The 22,458-nt window shown below is 43.4% G+C and overlaps 1 protein-coding gene across 4 annotated transcripts in view; it reads left to right on the top strand.

Moving 5' to 3' along the window:
* Positions 1-22,458, top strand: part of DEPDC5 (DEP domain containing 5, GATOR1 subcomplex subunit) — a 73,355-nt gene that overhangs the window by 9,592 nt on the left and 41,305 nt on the right. For all 4 annotated transcript variants that reach the window (XM_051973175.1, XM_051973172.1, XM_051973174.1 and 1 more), the window contains exons 5-10: positions 3,840-3,925; positions 5,881-5,964; positions 17,332-17,381; positions 17,976-18,045; positions 18,192-18,270; positions 21,876-21,937. In XM_051973175.1, coding sequence (XP_051829135.1) covers positions 3,840-3,925; positions 5,881-5,964; positions 17,332-17,381; positions 17,976-18,045; positions 18,192-18,270; positions 21,876-21,937 — 431 coding nt within the window. The remainder of the gene's footprint in view (positions 1-3,839; positions 3,926-5,880; positions 5,965-17,331; positions 17,382-17,975; positions 18,046-18,191; positions 18,271-21,875; positions 21,938-22,458) is intronic.

The raw sequence follows: 22,458 nt of genomic DNA on the forward strand, positions 1-22,458 counted from the left end.
GTATATCTGGGCCCACTTTCAGCCTTGGTACTCTTGCTTGCTTGTGCCATCTTGGTGAAGAACACAGGTCCGGCCTTCATCTTTTCCCTAAGTTCTAGGCATGAGCTACTTGACTGGATGGCCCGTGAGCATCTCAGGAGCGCCTCAAAACAAATCATTTTGTCCCCCACAAAACGCCCCCTCTTCTAGTCAGTTAATGAATCAACAAGCATTTATTACATGTTTACATTGGCTCAGCCACTGTATTATGGGTCAGAGATACGAAAGTGAAATGTGCCCTGTCCTCAGAGAGCTTACGTTCTAATGGAGAAGACATTAGCTATACATACAGTATATGTAAAGTGGGCTGCTACATGGTGCAGTGGGTAGAGTGCTGGGCTTGGAGTCAGGAAGACTTCTTTTCCTGAGTCAGATCCGGCTTTAGACACTAGCCATGTGTGTTCCTGAGCAAGTCGCTTTACTTTATTTTCCTCAGTTTCCTCATCTGTAAAATGGAGGATGCTATTTCAGCATCTTTGCCATGAAAATTCCAAGTGAGGTCATTACGAACCAGAGAAGACTGAATGACAACAAATGCACAAGTTGTGTGGGGAGGAGATATTGGAGGTTCAGGGTAGGGGATGCACCAAAAGAATCAGCTGTTAAGTATTTTTTAATTTTATTTTTTAATTGTATTTTATTTTTCCAAATATGTTCAAAAATAGTTTTCTTTTTATTATTGTTAAAGCTTTTTATTTTCATCATTCACCTTTGCAAAACCTTGGGTTCCAAAATTTTCTCCTTCCACCCCTGGACAGCAAGCAACCCAATAAAGGCCAATCATGCACAATTCTCCTAAAAATATTTCCGTATTCATCGCAAGAAAAAAACATCAAAAGGAAAAAAAAACACAAGAGGAAAAAAAAGCAAACAAATAACAACCAAAACAACATAAGGTGGACATACTATGCTTTGATCCACATTCAGTCTCCATAAGCACTTAAGAATTGAAAGAAACCAGGGATTCTGTGAGTAGTGAGGACATTCTCAGCCAGATTGTGACAGATCCTGCCAGCTTCTGGTGGATCAATAAAAGGGATACTTGTGAACTTAGAGTACGGAAAAGATGGGTTCAAGTCTAACCTCAGGCACTAATGAGCTGAGGGACTCAGCCAGGTCCCTTCCCTTCTTTTGCTTAGCTTGCTCACTTTTTCAGACAAGGGAATGGGACTCAGTGGCCTCTGACGGCCCTTCTAGCTTGGCCCCCCCAGATCTGAGTGTATCATTCTCAGCCCCTCACTCTCACACAATGTCAGATCTTGTCACCTTTCCCCACGATATCTCTCCTGTTGGCTCCGCTTCTCCGTACTCCCACGGCAGCCGCCTGCCTTCTGGCCTTCTTGACTTCTCCCTTGTACTGTTGTAATAGTCTTTGCTGCTTCTGTCCCCCTGTTGTCCCCGCCATTGCCCCGGTACAGATCTGAGCCGGTCACTCCCACTCGGGAAATTCCAGTGGCTCCCTTTTGTCTTGAGGCCCCGATGCAAACTCCTCCACTTGCCATTTAAAGTTCTTTATAACTTGGCTCGTTGCTATGTCATCTCTCACTCCCTTACCCCAGATCTGTAATTGAGCCCCATTAACCTGCTCGTTCCTCACATGGGACGCTCCAGCCTTTAGGGAAGAGGCCCTCGGAAATAAAGGACCAGTCAGCCATTGCCTCCCATGGTGGCACACTACCAAGCATGGTGAGCCAGCTCCACCGGAACCGCAAAGCCCTGAAAGAGACAGACAGATGGGGGCCGGGCACCTCCCCCGTGCTCTGCTGATAGACCATTCAGGACTCCTCAAATTGAAGGGCCTCAGACCACTGGACCTGCTTCCAGCTGGACCACACATATCATTGGGAGGAACAATCCCTGTGGAAAAGGGGCTAGTATTCTGTCCACTATCAGCCCTAGTCACTGACCAGCTTCTTGCAGGAACCTCCAGGATAGCAGTGCTCCCCAGAGCACTGGTCGTCCCAACGCCAGGAACTGCCTCTGACCAGCTTCTTGCAGGAACCTCCAGGATAGCAGTGCTCCCCAGAGCACTGGTCTTCCCGACACCAGGAACAGTCACTGACCAGCCCTCTGTGTCTTTGTCCTGGCCATCCCCCTTGCTTGGGGCCTCTTTCCTTTGTTTTGGCTTTTGGAATCCCTGGCTTTTGGAATCAGCACAGACTGGGTTTTTAGGGAACGATAGCAGCGTGATGCGTCGGTCATGGCGGCTGATTTGCTCTCGGGCTGCATGAAAAGGCTCCATCTCCAGGAGTCAGGGGGGGCGGACCTGCTGGGCCCTGCTCTCTTCATACTCCATCTGGAGAACTGGGCTCAGCTCTGGGAGCTGCACTGACCAGCAGGAGAGCATCTGGAGGACAGTGAGAGGATGCCGAAAGGCCTGGGATCACGTAGCATGAGCAGCGGGGGAAGAACAGGACTCTCTTTTTCCCGGGTCCCCTTTGCTGCGTCCACTCCAGGTACATCTTGGAAGTGAGGACCTGTTTGTTTACGTACATGTGACCTCTCCCGGGGAGACGGAAGCTCCTTGTAGACAGGCCCTTCTCCACACCTAGCAAAGAAACCAGCACTGAGTGAACTATAAATAAATATTGGTGATTGACTTTCGAGGGCATTTTAGCTTGGAGGAGGCAGAACTCCATGGCGACACCATTATTGTCAGGTAAAAGATTTGTTCTGTCACAGAGACTGGAACCGGGATGTTCCCGGTCGGAGTGGTGGATTCCGCCGTTATAGCAGGCTTCCTCCCAATGAGAGTTATCCCACAGTGCAGGGAAGAGCCCCAAGAGCTGGGGGGTTCGGCCTCCTCGGAGGTCCTCCAGCCGAGGCTATCCCCTTTGATTAGAAGGACAGGGGTGGGGTGGGTGGGGGTGGGAGAGTCTTTTCCGAATTTAAACATTAGAAGTCTGGTGGATAGATTGGTCCTGGGTAGTGGGTAAAGGAGAGTATGGAGCGGGGAGAGACACTTAACACTTCCTGTCTGTATGACCCTGGGCAAGTCACTTAACCCCAGTTGCCTCAGCAATAAAAAATAAACAAATAAATTATGTATCCATTTTGACCTTAACTTGGTATATGGTGTAAGATTTTGGTCTATACTTAATTTCTGCCAAACTACTCTAGTTTTCCAAGCATTTTTCGCCAGATGGTGAGTTCTTGTCAACAGCTTAGGTTTTGGGGTTTCTCAAAGTAGATTATTGTGGTCATTTACTATCGCTCATTGTGTATCTATTCTGTTCCCACTGATCCTCCTCTTTCTTAGCTGGGACCACGTTGTTTTCCCGGCCTCCACTTTCTGATTTGGTTAGAAACTTCTTGGCCGCCTTCCTTCACACTTTTCCATTGATCCCAAAGGTCTCATTCTAAGGAGGGAGATAACCCGTAAACAACTGCATACATACAAGGTGTAATTTAAAAATGCTTCCTCCTAAATCTTAGAGAGGAAGGCACTAATAGTGGGCTGGCAGGGAAGCCTCCTGCAGAAGGGGGAATTTAAACCGTCTTAAAAAGTCTTGAAGACCAGAGAACCCCCGAGGCTGAGAGATGGGAGGGCATCTACTCTCAGGTCCTGATTTCCATTTTGGGAAGATTTAAAAAAAAATTTTTTTTGGGGGGAAGATTGTTTAAAACAATACACAAAAATCCCCCTCCTATCTTTTTTAGTTGTTCCTTATTTATGAAAACTTGGATCTTTTCAAAGTTTTTTGATATTTATAAATCTAGTTGGGAGGGTAGTTTAAGCGCTTGGCAGCTAAGCAGATTAATCCTGACGATTGTGGTCTCTGATGGCTTCCTTCTTCCAGAAACGATCAGCGTGGACCAGACGGTCACTCAGGTGTTCCGGCTGAGGCCCTATCAGGACGTCTTTGTGAATGTCGTCGACCCCAAGGTATGTCTGGGTTAGGATCTGAGCTCTTTGTGGCAATTTTAGGGTCCCTCTTATCTTCCCCTCCCCCAGTATTAAGATCACAGCCTTGAAGGTGATTGTTTCCCTTCCGAGGCTGAGCATGTGTGAGGGTGTGAGGGTGTGAGTGTGGGCTGGCTGTGGGCGGGAGCACTGCCTTGTCCAGAGGCAGGCACTTGGTGGGGCAGCCGCTGCAAGTACCTTACGCTCCGGATTACAGAGGAAGCAGCCAGGCCCTGCGAGGGGCTGCGGCCTGTCCTTGGGCAGAGCGAGTCCCTCCCTGGCTGACCCGGGCCCGGAGCCTCCCTTCTTGATTGTTCAGCATCTCTAGGCCGCCCACGTGTTACTCTGGAAGTGCTTCATGCACACATTGCTCTTTTCTGAACATTCTAATGCTGTTCCCCATTAAATTTAAATGCAGAAATAGAGCCTGTGTTCCAGTGTCAGGCTGGGACAGCCTTGGTCCTGACCTCTGGGTTGCATTGGGAACTGAATCCCGGGACCTGGAGAAGAAGCCCTGGGCCGGGGGACCTTTCCTGCACGGTCCCCCTCAGCCGGTCAGCCTGCCGTGGGGACACTCAGTGAGGGGGCATCCGTTTGATCTCGGGACAGCTTTATGAGGAGGTTGTTTTGTTTCAAGCCCACACTTGCCCTGCAGATTCCTCCCACGGCTGGGCTCTGCTCCCGGGGCCAAACCGTCCCGGCAGGGCGCCGATTCTCTCTCCCAGTTGGCCCTCCAGACTCTTGAAGGCAGCGACTTATCTTGTGCACTCCTCCTGTCTCCAGTTCTTCCACCATGGTCTCTGTGCTAGGTTTGAACAGTGTCTGAGCACAGGCCAACCAGAGGCAGGAGTCATTGAACCCCTCCGTTTCTGCTCCTGAGAATCTTGCCCAGTGCTGTAGCTTTTTTGTCTGTCCCTCAGCCCTGCTTGCCTCAGTTTCCTCATCTGTCAAATGAGCAAGAGAAGGAAATGGCTAACCGCTTCAGTACCGGTGCCAAGAAAATCCCAAAGGGCTTATAGAGAATCGAACGTGACTTAAACAACAGAACAATCACCAGTCACAAGGTTGCTTCAGACTGAGCTTGTGGTCCCCTAAAACTTCCTGATCTTTTTTCCACCTGGTTGCTCCTATTTAAAAAAGTTTTGATGGAATTATCCACGTAGTAATGAAAAGAACTCTCTCTGTTTGTGTCCCTCCCCGTTCCTCTCCTCTGTTTTCTCCTATGTCCTATGGGCCATTTTTCTTTGTTCTCTTGATCGTCAAGATGATTCTCTTTGGAGAGAACTCCCATTGTGTGGTTCGGCCTCCCCTCTCTGTGCCATGTGACAGCAGTCTCTCGGCCTCTTTCCCCACATGGGGGGGGGGGGGAAGTCCCTCTTCTTTTCCCCTTGTCCCCTGCACTAGCTACCAGTGCGGGTACCCTCTGTGCCAGCCTCCATCCAGTCTGAGCCCTGCCAACACACACTCCTACAGGAGAGCATCCTCTGCTCTTGGCTGTCACTGCCAGCCTCTGCCCAGCTCCCCTTTCCCCTGGCTCTCCCTGTGTCTGCCCAGTTTTGTGGTGTCTCCCATTCTTTGGCTCCATCTACTCCCACGGGCATCTTTGGGCTCCTCCTTTCCTTTTCCATCCCATTGGGCCTCTAAAGTTGGCCTTCAGCTGAGGCAGCTTTGGTGCAAGCGTGGAGAGTGACTCCAGGAGCATTCTGGGCCCATTTACTTCCCAGAATTTCCTTGGCCTTGGGGGTTTTAGTAATCCTGTTTGTCCCACTCCTTCCGTGGCATCCCAAAGCCCATCGGAAGGTCCTGGTGGGCAGGGGCCATCCATGGGGCATATGGATGAGGGGAGGGAGAAGCTCTCGAACTGATATTGGGGGCCTAGGATGGGGGCCAAGCACCGGGATGGGAATGAGACCAAAACATCTCTCTTTCTCTTTCAGGAGGTGACTCTTGACCTAGTGGAACTCACTTTTAAGGACCAGTACATTGGGCGTGGGGATATGTGGAGGCTGAAAAAGAGCTTGGTAAGATCTGGTGGCACAGGGTTTACTCTGCACACTTGGTCTTAGAAAGTTTTGTCGGTGCTTTTTTATCAAGTGGGAACATCCCAGGATCTCCCTCTCCCTGTACTTATCAAAAGGGCACAATAGTGTATCAGCATCAGATCCCGTAGACTTCTACCTCTCTCTCCCCTTTATTGTTTCTCCTCCTGGACCAAGGTTGAGTGCTGTCCGAGTTCAGGTGTGTGTTTTTTCTCTTTTTGTTTATATTGCCTCAGTTTAACATTTCCCACATCCATTTTTCTGCTTAGAAAGACACCCCTCCCCCCCCCCAAGTTCAGGCTTCAGTCTCCTCTCACTTGGGCCTTCTGATTGTCTCTGGGCTTCCCCTCAGCTGCCAGGGCCATTTTCCTAAAGCACAGGTATGGTCACTTTCTTCCTCTCCTTCTCCCACTTCCAGTTGTCATTAGGATCAGATCCCTCCTTCCCTGATTGTGGGTGGAAAGGTACTTTCCCTTGCAGTTTTTGGTGTGACCTTTTATGTTTCTGTCCTATGCCTGTCCTTGCTTGACTTCTCTTGGTTTAGAAGAAAAACATTCCTGTTAAGGCCTCAACATAATATGTATTGCTAGAGGGAAAAATGCCCGTGCATTGTCGCTGATCTTTATCCAGTTCTCTGAAGATTCAGTGGGCAAATTGCTCTTATTCTGCTGTTTTTGCAAACTTATTTTTAAACATGGCATGACCAGAATTCAAATCTGTTTTTGAAAAGTGTTTTCCTATTTAACTATAATTTCTTTTTACATTCATTTTTTAAGCTTTTTATTTTCAAAACATATGCACAGATACTTTTTCAACATTGACCTTTGCATAGTCTTGTAGCATTCATTTTTTTTTAAATTTTTAATAGCTTTTTATTTACAAGTTCTATGCATGGGTAATTTTATAGCATTGACAATTGCCAATTGTTCCTTTTGTGACCTTTTGTTCCAATTTTTCCCCTCCTTCCCCCCATTCCCTCCCCTAGATGGCAGAATGACCAATACATGTTAAATATATTAAAGTATAAATTAAATACAGAATAAGTATATATGTCCAAACCGTTATTTGTAGCATTCATTTTTTAAAAAAAACTTTTTGCGTTCCCTCCCTCTAGTCTTTTTTCCGTACTGAGGCTAGAAATATACTGTCATATATATACATATATATTTATTTTTCTCTTTTTATTCTTCCTGGTTTAGGTATTAATTTCATAATTGTTTCATAATTTATATAATATTGGAGTTGGTTGATCTTTGAATGTTTGCTGGAATTCACTTGTAAATCCATTAGGTCATAGTGCTTTTCTCTTAGGAAGCTCATTTATGGCCTGTTCAATTCCTTTTTCTAAAATAGATATATTTATTATCTATTTAGATTTTCTATTTCCTTGTCTGCTAATATAGACAATTTATATTTTTGTAAATATTCTTCCATTTCACTTACATTGTTAAATTTATTAGTATGTAACTGGACAAAACAATTCCTTATAATTGTTTAATTTCATCTTCGTTGGTGGTATATTAAGCCTTTTCATTTTTAATACTAGTGATTTGATTTTTTCCTCTCTTTTTTAAAAATCAGATTAGCCAAATATTTATTTTGTTTTTTTCATAAAATTAATTTAATAATTTGTTAATTCAATTTTTTTATCATAAGTTTTATTAATCTCATCTTTAGTTTTTAGGATTTCAATTTAGTGTTTAAATGGGGATTTAAAATTTGTTCTTTTTCTAGTTTTTTTAGTTGCATACTCAATTTATTAGTCTGCTCTTTCTCTATTTTATTGATGTAAGCATTAGCAATGAAAATTTTTCTCTAATCGTTGCTTTTGTTGTATCCATAGGTTTTGATATTTTGTCTCATCACGGTCATTCTCATTAATGAAATTATTGTTTCTGTGATTTTTCTTTAACTCACTCGTTCTTTAAGATTAGGTTGTTTACTCTCTAGTTAGTTTTTAATTTATGTTTCCTTGTTCCCTTATTAAATAAAATTTTTATTGCATTATAATCTGAAAAGGATACTTTTAGTATTTCTGCTTTTAATTATGAAATTTTTATTACTATATATGGCCCATCTTTATAAAGGTAACATGAGCTAGTGAGAAAAAATTGTATTCATTTCTGTTTCCATTCAGGTCTTTACAGATATCTGTCATAATCTAGTTTATCTAAAATTCTATTTTTCCTTAAGTTCTTTTTTATTTATTTAAATGAATTCAAACAAATTTTTATCTATTTATTTATTTGATTATTTAATTATTTATTTTGGGTTTTTCTAATTCTGAGAGGGGAAGATTAAAGTACCCTACTATTATAACACGCCTACCTATCTCCACCTGTAATTCATTTAAATTTTTAAAATTTAGATGCTACAATGTTTAGTATACAGGGTCAGTATTGATATTGCTTCATTGTCTATGTTACTTTTATCAAAATGTAGTTATCCTGTTTCTCTTTTAATTAAGTCTTTGAGAGCATAATTGCTACTCCTGTCTTTTTTGCATCAATTGAAGCATAGCAAATTGTGCTGCAACCCTTCATTTTCACAGGGTATCTCTCTCATTTTAATTTTATTTTATTCAAATCTGGAAAATGCAAAGCAAAAACAGGACTTTGAGTTACCTACATAACTTTAAAAAACATTTATTTTATTTTCTCTGAATTAATTGTAAAAACAGTTTTCAATGTGAGTTCCAAATTCTCTCCCTCTCCTTCCACCCCCTCATTGATAAGGCAAGCAATTTGATATAGTTATATTTGTGTAATCATGTGAAACATTTTCATAATTAGTCATGTTGTAAAAGAAAACGTAGACTGAAATAAAAACTCAAGAAAATAGAGAAAGTAAAAATATGTTTTAATCTGTATCAGAGATAGATCGCTTTTTTCATGATGAGTTCTTCAAACTTAGCTGTCATTTATAGTTTGATCATCTTACAACATTGCTATTACTCCACACAGTGTTCTCCTGGTTCTACTCATTTCACTTTGCATCAGTTCATATAAGTCTCTCTAGGTTTTCCTGTGGGCATCTGGCTCATCATTTCTTATATCACAATCATATCCATAAATTACATAGCCATTCCCAATTGATGGGCATCCCCTCAATTTCCAGTTATTTGCCTTTAGAAAAGAACTGCTATGAATATTTAAGGATCATTCCAGATTGCTTTAAATAAAGGTGGAATGAGTTCACAATTCTACCAATAATTCATTAATATCTTAATTTTTCCACATTCCCTTCAGCATGTATCATTTTCTTTTTGTGTCCTATTAGTCTATCTAATAGGTTCGAGAGTAGTACCTCAGTCATTTTTTAAAAATTTCATTTCTCCTATCAGTACTGATTTAGAGCATTTTTTCATATGGCAGTAGATAATTTTGATTACTTCATCTGAAAACTGAGTGCTCATGTTTTTTGATCATTTTGTCAATTGGGGAATGGTTCATATTTTTCTAAATTTGATTGATTTATCAGAGACACGTGCTTCAAACATGTTTTTACAGTTATGATTGTTAATTTATATTTCCTTCTATCCTATTCCTTCCCACCATTTATTCTGTTGCTCTTCTTTTACCCTGTCCTTCCTCAAAACTTTTATTTTTGACTGTTGTCTCCCCCACTCGACTCTCTTTTCTGTGAAAATTCTTCTCTTCCCTCCATCTTCTTCTCCTAATTTCTTATAAGGTATATACAATTGAATATGTATGTTATTCCCTCTTTGAGGCAATTCCTTTTGCCTCAAAAGTAAGTTCAACCATTCCCTCCCCGCACCCCATCTTCCCCTGCATCGTAATAGCTTTCTCGCCTGCTTTAGGAGATATAATTTACCTCATTCATTTCTCTTTTCTTTTCTCACAGTGCATTCCTTTCTCACCCTTTAATTGTTTTTAAAGATATCATCCCGTCATACTTGACTCACACCTATGTCCTCTTTCTAACTGCCCTAATAATGAGAAAGTTCTTAGGAGTTACAAATATCATCTTCCTTAAGTCCCTTTCCTGTTTACTTTTTATGCTTGTCTAGATTCTTATGTTTGGAAGTCCCATTTTCTATTCAGCTCTGGTCTTTTCATCAGCAATGCTTGAAAATCATCGATTTCGTTGAATAACCACTTTTTTCTCCTTAAAAATCATTTTTTTCTGAGTAGGCGATTTATGGCTGTAATCTTAGCTCCTTTGGAATATTAAATTCCAAACTCTCCTTTCCTTTAATGTAGAAGATACTAGTCTTATATTATCCTGCCTGGCCCCATGGTACTTGAATTGTTTCTTTCTGCTTACCTACTTGCAGTATTTTTCTCCTTGATGTAGGAGTTCTGGGGTTCCCAGTATTCCTGGGAGTTTTCATTTGGGGATCTCTTTCAGAAAGTGATCGGTGATTTACTTAGAGACTTCCGGTTAAGATGGCAGAAAGTGATTGGTGAATTCTTTCAATTTCTGTTTTATCATTTGGATCTAAGATACGAAGGCAATTGTCCTTGTTAATTTCTTGAAAGATGATGTCTCGACTCTTTTTGATCATGGCTTTCAGGAAGTCCAATAATTGTAAAATGATTTCTCCCAGATCTGTGTTCTAAGTCAGTTATTTTTCTAAAAAGTTATTTCACATCGTCTTCTAGTTTTTCATTCTTTTGGCTTTGTTTTATTGTTTCTTAATGTCTCCTAGTCATTAGCTTCCACTTGCTCAATTCTGATTTTTAAAGAATTATTTTCTTCAAGGAGGTTTTCTACTTACTTTTCCAAGTGCACTTTCTCATGCGCCAGGGGTTTGGGACGGCTCTTTTCAGAAATATGTCTTTTGATTTGTGAGTTTTCAGTTCTTCCAAGATAGTATGATCTAAGGAAAGGTGTTTACTCCTCTCCTGGCTTGTGAGTGATCAGATATCTTTTCTGCCCTGGAACTGTAAAGAAGGTAAGGAGCAGAGGCTCCATTATGGCCACAAGGTCTGGTGGGATCCTCCTCAGTCTGGGACTGCCACCCACGACCGTGCCCCAGATTTGAATATGGCGACACAGTCCTGCTCTCATCTGTGGGCTGAGCGCTCCAGAAGTAGCTTGTTGCAGCTGCTGATTCATTCAGTCCCAAGGTCTGCTCCCGGTTTCCTGGGCCCAATCTGGGCATGTGCAACCACTCAACCTGGTGTGACAAACTTTTCCTGCCAGACTTCCAAGTTGTCTTGAGCTGAAAAATTGTTTACTGTCTCCTTTTGTGGGTCCTGCCCCTCTAGGATTTATTTTTGGGCTTTATTTAAATGGTTTGGGGGAGAGCTCAGGGAAGTCCCTGCCTTCTCTCCGCCATCCTGGTTCCCTATTTCTCATTTTAAAAAAGTATTCCTTGTAAACAGCATAATGTTGGAAATTTGTTTTTGCTCGATTCTGCTTTCAATTTCTGTTTTATGTGTGAGTTCATCCCATTCACATTTAGTTAGAATTGCTATTTGTGAATTTCCCTCCATTTTGTTTTTACTCATTATTTGCCTTCCTCGTCTCTCTTTTTACCCTATCCCTGTTACCTTATTTTCTCTTAGCCTTTTATCAACTCTTTTCAAAAGGAGTAAGAGAGAGTAAATGAGTGAGTGAGAGTAAGGGTCCAATATTACCACCCCTCCATCTCCACCCGATTCTTTTGGATTAGTTTTTCCTTTCACGCCACATTTTGATGACCTATTTTTTCCTTTTAAAACCTTTTCCTCCCCAGTTTTGTATTTTAGAATCATCTCATCATATAATAATAATGTTTTCATAGCACAAGTAAAAGATATTAATCAATGGTTTATAATTAACCTTGAATGATTTCCTTGTATTTTGAAATGCTTTTTCTTTTTCACTCAGGATTATACTAATTTACTGGATATTCTATTCTGGAATGCAACCCCAGCTTCTTTACTCTTCTAAATATAATGGTTTTTTAGTGTAGAAACTTGTATGTCTTGTGAAATTCTGATTGTTTTCCCACAGTATTTAAAATTTTTTTCTTCTTGATACTTGCAGTATTTTATTTTTAAACTTGGCTATGACATTCCTGTAAGTTTTCTTGCTGGGATCTATCTTGGGTGATGATTGGTGGATTGTTTCTTTTTGTATTTTACCTCTTTGTTTCCTTCTAGAACTTCAGGGCAGTTAATAACTTTTTGTATTATTGTATCCAGATTCTTTTTTTTCCAAATGTAAAATAGATTTTACTTATACAGAAACAGACACAGAACTTAAATCTAGTAATCTAGATTTAGTAATCTCAGTAATCTAGAAACCTATTATTCCTTCTGGTGGGTCTTTACTTTTTCACATCCTTTTTTTTTTTTTTTTTTTTCTTTTCTCCAGTTAAATGTAAAAACAATTTTTTTTTTTGGTGGTTAAACATGTACTTTCGTTTTTTTTTTTTTACATATTTCTTGTAAATCATGTTGGGAGAGAAAAAGCAGAACAAAAAGGGAAAACTATGAGATATTTAAAAAAAAAAAAAACCAGACGAAAAAGGAAAAAAAAGTGAACATAGCATATGTTGATTTATATTCAATCTCCATAGTTCTCTCTCTGAATGCGATGGCATTTTCCATCCAAAGTTTATTGGGATTGCCTTGGATCACGGAAGTGCTGAGAAGAACCAAGTCTGTCGTAGTTGATTCTTTTTTTGATAAACTTTTAGGTAGTCCAACAATTTTTATAGTCTCTCCTTGTTCTCTTCTCCAGATCAATTGTTTTCTAACGAGATGTTTCGTATTCTTCCAGTTTTTCTAGTTGTATTATATCTTGGTGTCTTTTTAATGTCATTCTGTTTCACTGGTTCAATTCTAGCTTTTAAGAGTTATTTTCTTAAGATTTTGTATTTCTTTTTCTTGATATGGTCGATTGTGGCACAGGTGTAAATTCCACTTGGTCAAAGTGTATTTTCCAGCTGATAAGTTGTAATCTCTTTGCTACTGTATTTCTTTCTTAAATAGATTAGCTTTCTTTTCATAATTTTCTTGGATTGCTTTTATTTTGTTTTCTAATTTCTCCTTGTTCTCCCTTATTTGATTTTTGAATTCCTTTTTAAGTTCTTCCAATAATTCTTTTATGGACTTGTGACCATTTGATGTTAATCTTTGAGGCCGGAATGGCTTTTTTTAAACCCTCACTATCTTCCTCTGAATATGAATCGAGATCGTCTTTAACACCAGTGTAGTTATCTATGGTCTTTGCTTACTCATTTTTATTTTTAATTTGTATCATTTAATTTTTTAACAACTTATTATTACCAAGTTGAATATGGATGGAAACATCCTAAATAAAATACAATATATTACAAAGATTATACATTGTGATCAAGAGGGATTTATACCAGGAATGCAGGGATGGTTTAACATAAGGAAAACGATTAACATAGTGGATCATATCAGCACTAAAATTTTTTTTAAAAACCATATAATTATATCAGTAGATGCAGAAAAGGCTTTTGATCAAGTTAAAAATTTATTTATGTTAAAAACACTTAAAATAATGCTATAAGTAGATTTTTTTCTCTTGAATTGATAAAAAAAGCATTTATTTAGAACCATCTGCAAGCATTATTTGAAATGGGGATAAACTAGAGGCCTTCCTAGTAAGAACAGATGTGAAACAAGGTTATTGACTGTCACCAGTATTATTTAGTATTGTATTGGAAATCCTACCAATAGCAATAAAAAAGAAAGAAATGGAAGAATCAGAATAAGGAATGAGGTAATAAAAACTATCTGTAATTGTAGATTTTATGATGATATTCTTGGAAAATCCCAAGACTCACCTACAAAGTTGGTTGAAGTACTTCATTAATCATTTTAGCAAAGTAGCGGGATAAAAAGGAAATCTACAAAAATCATCAGCATTCCTGTATATCCCAAATAAATTTCTTCTTTAAACTTCAAGATAGTTTAAAAATACCCCATTGGAAAGGTAGGTAAAAATATTTGTAGCAGCTCTTTTTTTAGTGACAAGGAACTGGAAACTGAGTGTATACCCATTAGATGGGGAATGGCTGAATAAGTTATAGCATATGAATATTTTTTTAAATAACTTTATTGACAGAACCCATGCCAGGGTAATTTATCCTGCATTATCCCTTGCACTCCCTTCTGTTCCGATTTTTCCCCTCCCTCCCTCCACCCCCTCCCCCAGATGGCAAGCAGTCCTTTACATGTTGAATAGGTTACAGTATATCCTAGATACAATCTATGTGTGCAGAACTCAACAGTTCTCTTGTTGCACAGGGAGAATTGGATTCAGAAGGTATAAATAACTCGGGAAGAAAAACAAAAATGCAAGCAGTTTATATTCATTTCCCAGTGTTTTTTCTTTGGGTGTAGCTGCTTCTGTCCATCCTTGATCAATTGAAACTGAATCAGTTCTCTTTGTCAAAGAAATCCACTTCCATCAGAATACTTCCTCAAACAGTATCGTTGTTGAATATATATAATGATCTCCTGGTTCTGCTCATTTCACTTAGCATCAGTTCATGTAAGTCTCATGGCATATGAATGTAATGGAATATTATTGTTCTATAAGAAATGATGAAATGATTTCAGAAAAGCCTGGAAAGACTTACATGAACTGATGCTAAGTAAAGTGAGTAAAATCAAGAGAACGTTGTTCAACAGCAGGATTTTGTGATCGACTACGATGGACTTGGCTCTTTTCAACAATGAAATTATTCAAGGCGATTCCGACAGAGTTGTAATGGAAAGAGCTGTATGCATCCAGAGAGAGGATTATGGAGACTGAATGTGGATCATAACATAGTATTTTCACCTTTGTTGTTGTTTGTTTGTTTGCTTGGGTTTTTTTTTTTTTTCATCTTTCTCATTTTTTCTCTTTTGATCTGATTTTTCTTGGGCAGCATGACACACATGGAAATAGGTTTAGAAGAATTACCTATATTTAACCTACATTAGATTACTTGCTTTCTGAAGGAGATGGAAGGAAGGGAGGGAGAAAAATTTGGAATACAAGTTCTTGTAGAGGTTGAAAACTGTCTTTGTATATATTTTGAAAAATGAAAAGCTATTATAAAAATTAAATTAAATTTTAAAAATACATAAATGATATTCATTTAAAATAATATATAGTATCAGACACATACCTCTCCTTGTGTCTAATGGTATCTATCTCCAGGGTAGAGGGGGAGGAGGAAAAAAAAGAAATTTGCGTGATATTTTTGTTGTATATTTGAAAGGTAATCTTTTTTTATTGTACCGTGTTGTGGAAATGCTTGTTTTATTCCATAAACTTAAATAAAAGAAAATAAAGCAAAACATTTTCATATGAGCCATGTTGTGGGCTCCCCTCCCCCAATAAAAAGTAAGAAACACTGTTAAAAAAAGTCAGCTTTAATCTTTCTTCATTATTCATCAGCTCAATGAGTAGGTCCGTGTCATTTTTCATCGTGGGTCCTTTGGAATTGTCTTGGTCAGAGTAGCTCAATCCTTCACGATGATAAGTCTTACGATAGCGCTTTTGTTTTCGACAACGTGTCCACATATATCAGGAGATCCTGATTCTGTTCACTTCGTGTATGTCTTATATGGTTTTTCTGAAACCATCTTCTTCTATCACAGTAACATTTCATCATAGTCATTTATCACTGTTTGTTCAGCCATTCCCTCATTGATAACCATCTCTTCAATTCCTAATTCTTTGCCACCGCAGAAAGATTTGCTGTAAACATTTTGGTACAGATTGGCCCTTTTCCTTTTTCAAATGAAGTCTTTGCGATATAGACCTCGTAGTGCTATCCCTGGGTGCGAGGGTATGCGGTTTGATAGCCCTTTGGACATACGTCCAAATTGTTCTCAGAATGGTTAGATCAGTTTACAGCTAAACCTAGGGTAGTGTCGCCATTCGCCGAGATCGCCTTCAGTACTTTCCTTTTCTCTCGTCTCAACCAATTTACTAGATGTGAGGTGATACCGCAGTTATTTTAATTTGCATTTTTCTAATCAATAGTAATTTAGAGCATTTTTCCATGTGACTTTTGATAATCTTGATTTCTTCTGAAAACTGCCTGGTCTTCCATTGGGGAATGGCTCTTGTTTTTCTTACAAATTTAGGTCAGTTCCCTAAATATTTGAAAAATATGGCCTTTAAATATTATTGTTCTGTAAGAAATGACCAGCAGGATGAATACAGAGAGGCTTGGAGAGACTTACATGAACTGATGCTAAGTGAAATGAGCAGAACCAGGAGATCATTATACACTTTGACAATGATACTGTATGAGGATGTATTCTGGTGGAAGTGTACTTCTTTGACAAAGAGACCTAACTGAGTTTCAGTTGATAAATGATGGACAGAAGCAGCTACACCCAAAGAAAGAACACTGGGAAATGAATGTGAACTATCTGCATCTTTGTTTTTCTTCCCAGGTTATTTTTGCCTTCTGAATCCAATTCTCCCTGTGCAACAAGAGAACTGTTCGGTTCTGCAAACATATATTGTATCTAGGATATACTGCAACATATCTAACATATATAAGACTGCTTGCCATCTAGGGGAGGGGGTGGAGGGAGGGAGGGGAAAAATTGGAACAGAAACGAGTACAAGGAATAATATTATAAAAAAATTACCCTGGCATGGGTTCTGTCAATATAAAGTTATTATTTAAAAAAAAAAAAAAAAGAAAAAAGAAAGAAAAATATGGCCTTTATCGGAGAGGCTGAACGCATTTCCTCCTTTCCTATTCTTTGGTTTTGACTGCATTGGTTTGTTTGTATAACCCTTTTAAATTTTGTATAATCGGGATTTTCCATTTTACATCTCCTGCTTGGCCATAAATTCTTCCCTTGTATATACAACTGAGAGTTAAGATATTCTGGCTCCTCTGACTTGCTCACGATACCAACCTTTACGTCCAAGTCGTTTGTTCATTTCGAGTTTCTCTTGGCACATAGTGTGAAATATTGTTCTGTGCTTTGTTTCTGCCAAACCGCTTCCCATTTTTCCCAGCAACTTTGTCCAATGGCCAGTTCTTACCCTAAAAGCTTAGGTCTTTGCATTTGTCAATCACTAGATTACTGTGGTCATTTATTATTGCTTGTTGTGTAGCTAATCTAGTTTATTATCCACCACTTTATTTTTTAGATAGGACCAGACTGATTTCACTATCAGTGCTTTGTAATGAGTGCGTGCGTGTGCGTGCGTGTGTGTGTGTGTGTGTGTGAGAGAGAGAGAGAGAGAGAGAGACAGAGACAGAGACAGAGGCAGACTGTTTAATCAGTTATGCTCCTGACTTTATACTGACATGTCCATGAGACTTGGGCAGCCTGGGGTCTTGTTTCCTTCTGGGGCCTCTGGGTGCTCAGTCGCTCTTTCTTTTTTCTTCCTTCCCAGGTCAGCACCTGTGCCTACATCACTCAGAAGGTGGAATTGGCAGGTATCCGGTGAGTCATTCCCCGTATTTGCCCTTTTGTGACCCCGCGGGAGCAGCTGTGTAGACCATTACCGATGGCGGCTTTCTATGAAATGTCAGACTTTACTTACCTCCAAGGGAAGCAGTTGTAAAAATAAGAGCAGCAGCAGCAGCGCAGATTAGCAGATGTTTAGAAATAGGTGATGTGGAAAAAACAATGGACGTGAAGTCTGAGGACCTGGATTCCAATTTCACTTCTGTCTCTTAACTACCATGTGACCATGGGCAAGTTATTTCACCGTGGACCTCAGTTTCCTCATCTGTAAAATGGAACTATGGGCAGCACTCACTTCCTAGAGTTGTTTTAAATACAAATGGGAGGATGTGATAGAAAATGTTTCACAAATCTTAACTGTGAGAATGATTATAACAGGACCCCGAGGGAGGGGCAGCCCGGTGCCTCCCAAGTTTCCCTGCTGCTGCCTCACTTTTACACAGCTGTCATTTGGGGGATTTGTTGTTCGCTTGACATTGTATCGAAATCTTGTTCTGTTTTCCTCCTGTACGTGCTGCCCCTTGCTTGTCAGACTCCTTTGAAACACCTGTTGTGGTCTCTTGCTTTTAGGGCCCAGGCGGGTGAGCTGTGGGTGAAGAGTGAGAAAGTCATGTGTGGCTACATCAGTGAAGACACTCGGGTGAGAGCCCTCCCAGAATCCCCAGCAGCAGCCCCCGCCTCCCCTCCCCAGCCATGCTTGTCCCGCGCTGTTCTTCCTCCTGCGATCTGTGAGGGATCTCTGGCCTTAGTCCTCGGGGAAATGTGACCGTGTCTGGTTTTTTTCAGGTGGTGTTCCGTTCGACTTCAGCCATGGTGTATATATTTATTCAGATGAGCTGTGAAATGTGGGATTTCGATATTTATGGTAATGTCGCTGTTAGCTGTGAATGGTCAGAATCGGGCTGTCCCCGAAGCAACGCCGAGATCCCCCGGTCCGACAGCCGGAGCGTCAGTGCTCCCTTGTCAGGCCCCGGAGAGGCCGCTGACCCTCTCGTTGTGGGGCCTTCCTCCCTGTTAGTGCAGCCCGAAGCCCGGCCCCACCTTCCGATCCTCTGAAACTCTTGTCATATCAGAGACTGTGTGCCAAGTGCTTCCCACTGTGTGCGGCGCTTAGTAGTTGCTATATAAATGCTTATTCCCTTCCCTTCCCCCTCCAATCTCCAACTACACTTCTACTAAGAGATTCACTCAGGATAAGAACTAGTCTTTATATAATGCTTCACAAATATCTCATTTGATCCTCACAGTGACCCTGGGAGAAAGATGGATCCCATTTTATGATCCCCATTTTACAGATGATGACACCGAGTCAGAATTAAGTAACTTGCCTAGGGTCACACCGTTGGGAAATGTCTGGAGCTGGGTTAGAATTCAGATCTTCCTTTCTTCAGGCTTGGTGCTCTAGGTCCTATACTGTTCTGGGAATTGCCGAGGAAGCGTTGGGTCTTTGGGCAAGGCATTTGCTTTCAGGACCTCAGTTTCCCATCTGGAGAATGAGCTCTCTGAGGTCATCCTTTCTTCTGGTCCTCCGGTTGCTTTTGCTCCTGTGCACATTTCTTTTCTCCTTGCGGGGCACGTGAGCTCCCAGAATCATAGAACTTATCGGAGGCAGAAGGATTCTCGGCGCCCATCCAGTGAACTCAGAACCAGAACCAGAAGAATCTTGCTCTCTATTCCGTGCCTCCTGCTTGAAGATCTCTGTTCCGAGAGAGCCCACCCCCCATAGGGGCCGCTTATTCCCGTGGGGACAGCTATATGCTTACTCTGAATAAGGTTTTCTTGACATCAAGCCCCTATTTGTCTTTTTGCGCCTCCCTGCCCAGGAGGATCCTGGATCTGTTTTTTGGGGCCAAAAAGAAGCGTATCGCTCTCCCCGCAGGCACACCTTCTGATACTCGACTACAACCATCTCATTGCCTTTTCCTCCCCTCTGTCCCCCAAGTCTTCTCTTCTCCAAGCTGACCGTCCCCGGTTCTTTCAGCCCCAAAATGAGACCCATTGGTGTCCCCTTTGCTCTGGTCTGGACGCCCTCTGGTCCTTCCTGGACAGTGAAGCCCACCACTGGGCACAGTTCTGCAGATATTGTGGGATCCCTGAAGCGGACGCGCTCGTCCCTTCCCGCCCCTGCGCCCCCTGAGGCTGTTAGTCTCCTTTGCCCTCCTGACACCCTGTGGTTTACCCTGAGCTTACCCAATACTCTGAGCTCTCACACAATTCCCCACAGCTCTCTTGGATAAAAGGCAACCTCTGCCCGGCTTTGCTTGCCCAGGTTAGGAAGCCAAGGTTGCACAAGCCAAGCGTCAGACTTGACCTTTGCCCCTGTTCCATTTGATCTCATCTGACCTGTCCAGCTTCTGTGGAGGCCCAGCTTTGTGCCATCCGGAGGCCTGGTGAGTGCCGCCCTCCCCCGTGCTGCTCATGGTCAGTCACATGGGACCGAGGGGGCCTCGCAGCCTCCGGAGACCTCCTTCCTTTTTTTTTTTTTTTTAATAACTTTTTATTGACAGAACTCATGCCAGGGTAATTTTTTACAGCATTATCCCTTGCATTCACTTCTGTTCCGATTTTTCCCCTCCTTCCCTCTCTCCACCCCCTCCCCCAGATGGCAAGCAGTCCTATATATGTTAAATAGATTACAGTATATCCTAGATACAATATACGTGTGCAGAACCGAACAGTTCTCTTGTTGCACAGGGAGAATTGGATTCAAAAGGTAGAAATAACCTGGGAGGAAAAACATAAATGCAGTTTATATTCATTTCCCAGTGTTCTTTCTCTGGGTGTAGCTGCTTCTGTCCATCTTTGATCAATTAAGGCTCTCTTTCTTGAAGAGATCCACTTCCATCAGAATACATCTTCAAACAGTATCGTTGTTGAGGTATATAATGATCTGGTTCTGTTCGTTTCACTCAGCATCAGTTCATGTAAGCGGAGACCTCCTTCCAAAAGAGGCTGCTCTGGTCTGGCCGCGCAGAACGTCGTCCCAGCCGCAGCTTTCTCTCTTTAGAAGGAAACGCCCCACGACCCGAAGCAGGAAAGGGGGCTCAGATGCTTTAATGTGGACCAGCGATCCTTGCAACAATGATCTGCCAGTTACCACCCAGCAAAAGGCGCCAAGGCCACTGGGGAAGGAACTGGTCTGTTTTGTTAGACTTCTGTCCCCGCCTTTGGGCACCACGTCGTTTCCTTCCATTTTCTTTCCTCCTCCCTCCTCTGTGAAACCTTCTGGCAACAAAGAACCGTTTCTCAGGGCCGGCCCCGGGCAGCCAATGCCGCGTGCCACGTCCGTTGTCCGCCACGCGCAGGGCGTGGCAAAGGGTGCGTTTGCTTCGGGCGCCCGTCGGTCTCGCCGAGCCCGCCGCCTTCTGTCCGCTGTGGGGTCCCGGGGTGATTCTCTTCTCATTCCGCCTCTTGCCGTGTTTGTCAGGATCCTCGTGTTGGTCCCATTTGGGGCGCGCTCCATCGTATTCCTCTCCTGCACTTGGGCTGCCCATCTCACAGTTGAGGGGGCCCCTCTCCTGCACTTGTCACTGCCCCCAGGTGGGGTCCCCGTGTCTGCAGGGGTCCGCAATGGGGCCAAGCGGCCATTTTGGGAGTCCTCCCTCTTCTGCCCCGTTCACAGCGTGCGCTAGGATTTTGTCGGACCTTGGAGTCCAGCGCCCTGGCCCTTACTTCCTTATTCTCCCCGGCTGCTTCTCGGGGTCTCGCCAAGGAGGTCACGGGGGGCTCGGGCGCCGCATCGGTGCCTTATTTCACTGCGCTCCATCGCGGGGCTCGGGCCGAGGTTCTTCGGGTTCCTCGGGGGTCGCTGGGCCCGCTCGCCATCCCCGTCTTCCTCCGCTGCCCCTGGCAGTCCTGACACAAGGAAGCAAAAGCAGCTTGTCTTCTTTCTGTTGTCATGAGCGAATGAAAGAAAAAGCATTTACTCACCGCCTGCTGAGGAGGGAGGAGTTTGCATGTGGCCACTGGGATACCCAGGGTCCCACAGCTAGGAAGTGTCAGGTGTCCAAGGCCGGATTCGAACTCGGCTCTTTTTAAAAATGCTCTTTCAGAATGACATGGCGGCCCCCGGAGGGCGCCGTCCCCTCGACCCCTTGTCCTTGAGGCTGGCTCCGGCCTGTTCCCCGCGCTCCGTCTCCCTTCCTTCCCCTTTGCCAGCCCCTCCCCCAGGACCGCCGCAGCCCCTCTGCCCCTTGCCTTCTGGGTCACGTGACGGGGCGACGGCAGAGAGCTGGGGCTCTGGGTCCCCGGTGGCTGAGAGCCTGCGGCCTTGGTGCTGGCCGGGCCCGGGCTGGCTCCGTGGGCCCTCGGGCTGAGGCCGCCGTGTGGCTGAGGCCCAAGGGAGGGGGAGGCTCCGTCAGGCCCTTCTGGCTGGTCTGGGCCCCGGCTTTTCTCAGACTAGCCCTGCTGCCGGCCGGGGGTTCGGGGAGAAGCGCCCCCCCCAACTTTGCTCTGCTCCTTCCTTTGCAGGAGACTTGTATTTTGAAAAAGCTGTGAATGGTTTCCTTGCCGACCTCTTTACCAAGTGGAAGGTAGGCTCAGACTCTGGGTTGGGACTGTGGGAGTGGGGGTGGGGCTCCCCCGTGTGACCGGGGGCGGCTGAGCCAAGGTTTGCTGACCTCTGACCCCGCCCGGGGCCGTGACTCCGGCCAGCCCTCCGTCCCCCGGGCCACCATCGGCCTGTGCGGAGGGACGGCCCCAGCCGAGGAGGTCTCGGACCCGGACGTTTGTGTCGGCCTCTACGAGGAGCTCTGGGACGGGCAGAGTCCGAAACTGAGCGCTGATTCTCGTTTCCCATGGGCGTGGCTGCCGTGGGCCCCGGCTTTCACAGGCCCCGGCTTCCACTGGCCCCCGGCCTCCATGGGCCCCGGCCTCCATGGGCCCCGGCTTCCACTGGCCCCCGGCCTTCATGGCCCCCGGCCTCCACGCGCCCCAGCCTTCACAGGCCCCGGCCTCCACATGCCCCGGCTTCCACTGGCCCCCGGCCTCCATGGGCCCCAGCCTTCACAGGCCCCGGCTTCCACTGGCCCCCGGCCTCCACGGGCCCCCGGCC

This window comes from Antechinus flavipes, chromosome 1 (genome assembly GCF_016432865.1).
Source record: "Antechinus flavipes isolate AdamAnt ecotype Samford, QLD, Australia chromosome 1, AdamAnt_v2, whole genome shotgun sequence".
Lineage (NCBI taxonomy): Eukaryota > Metazoa > Chordata > Mammalia > Dasyuromorphia > Dasyuridae > Antechinus > Antechinus flavipes.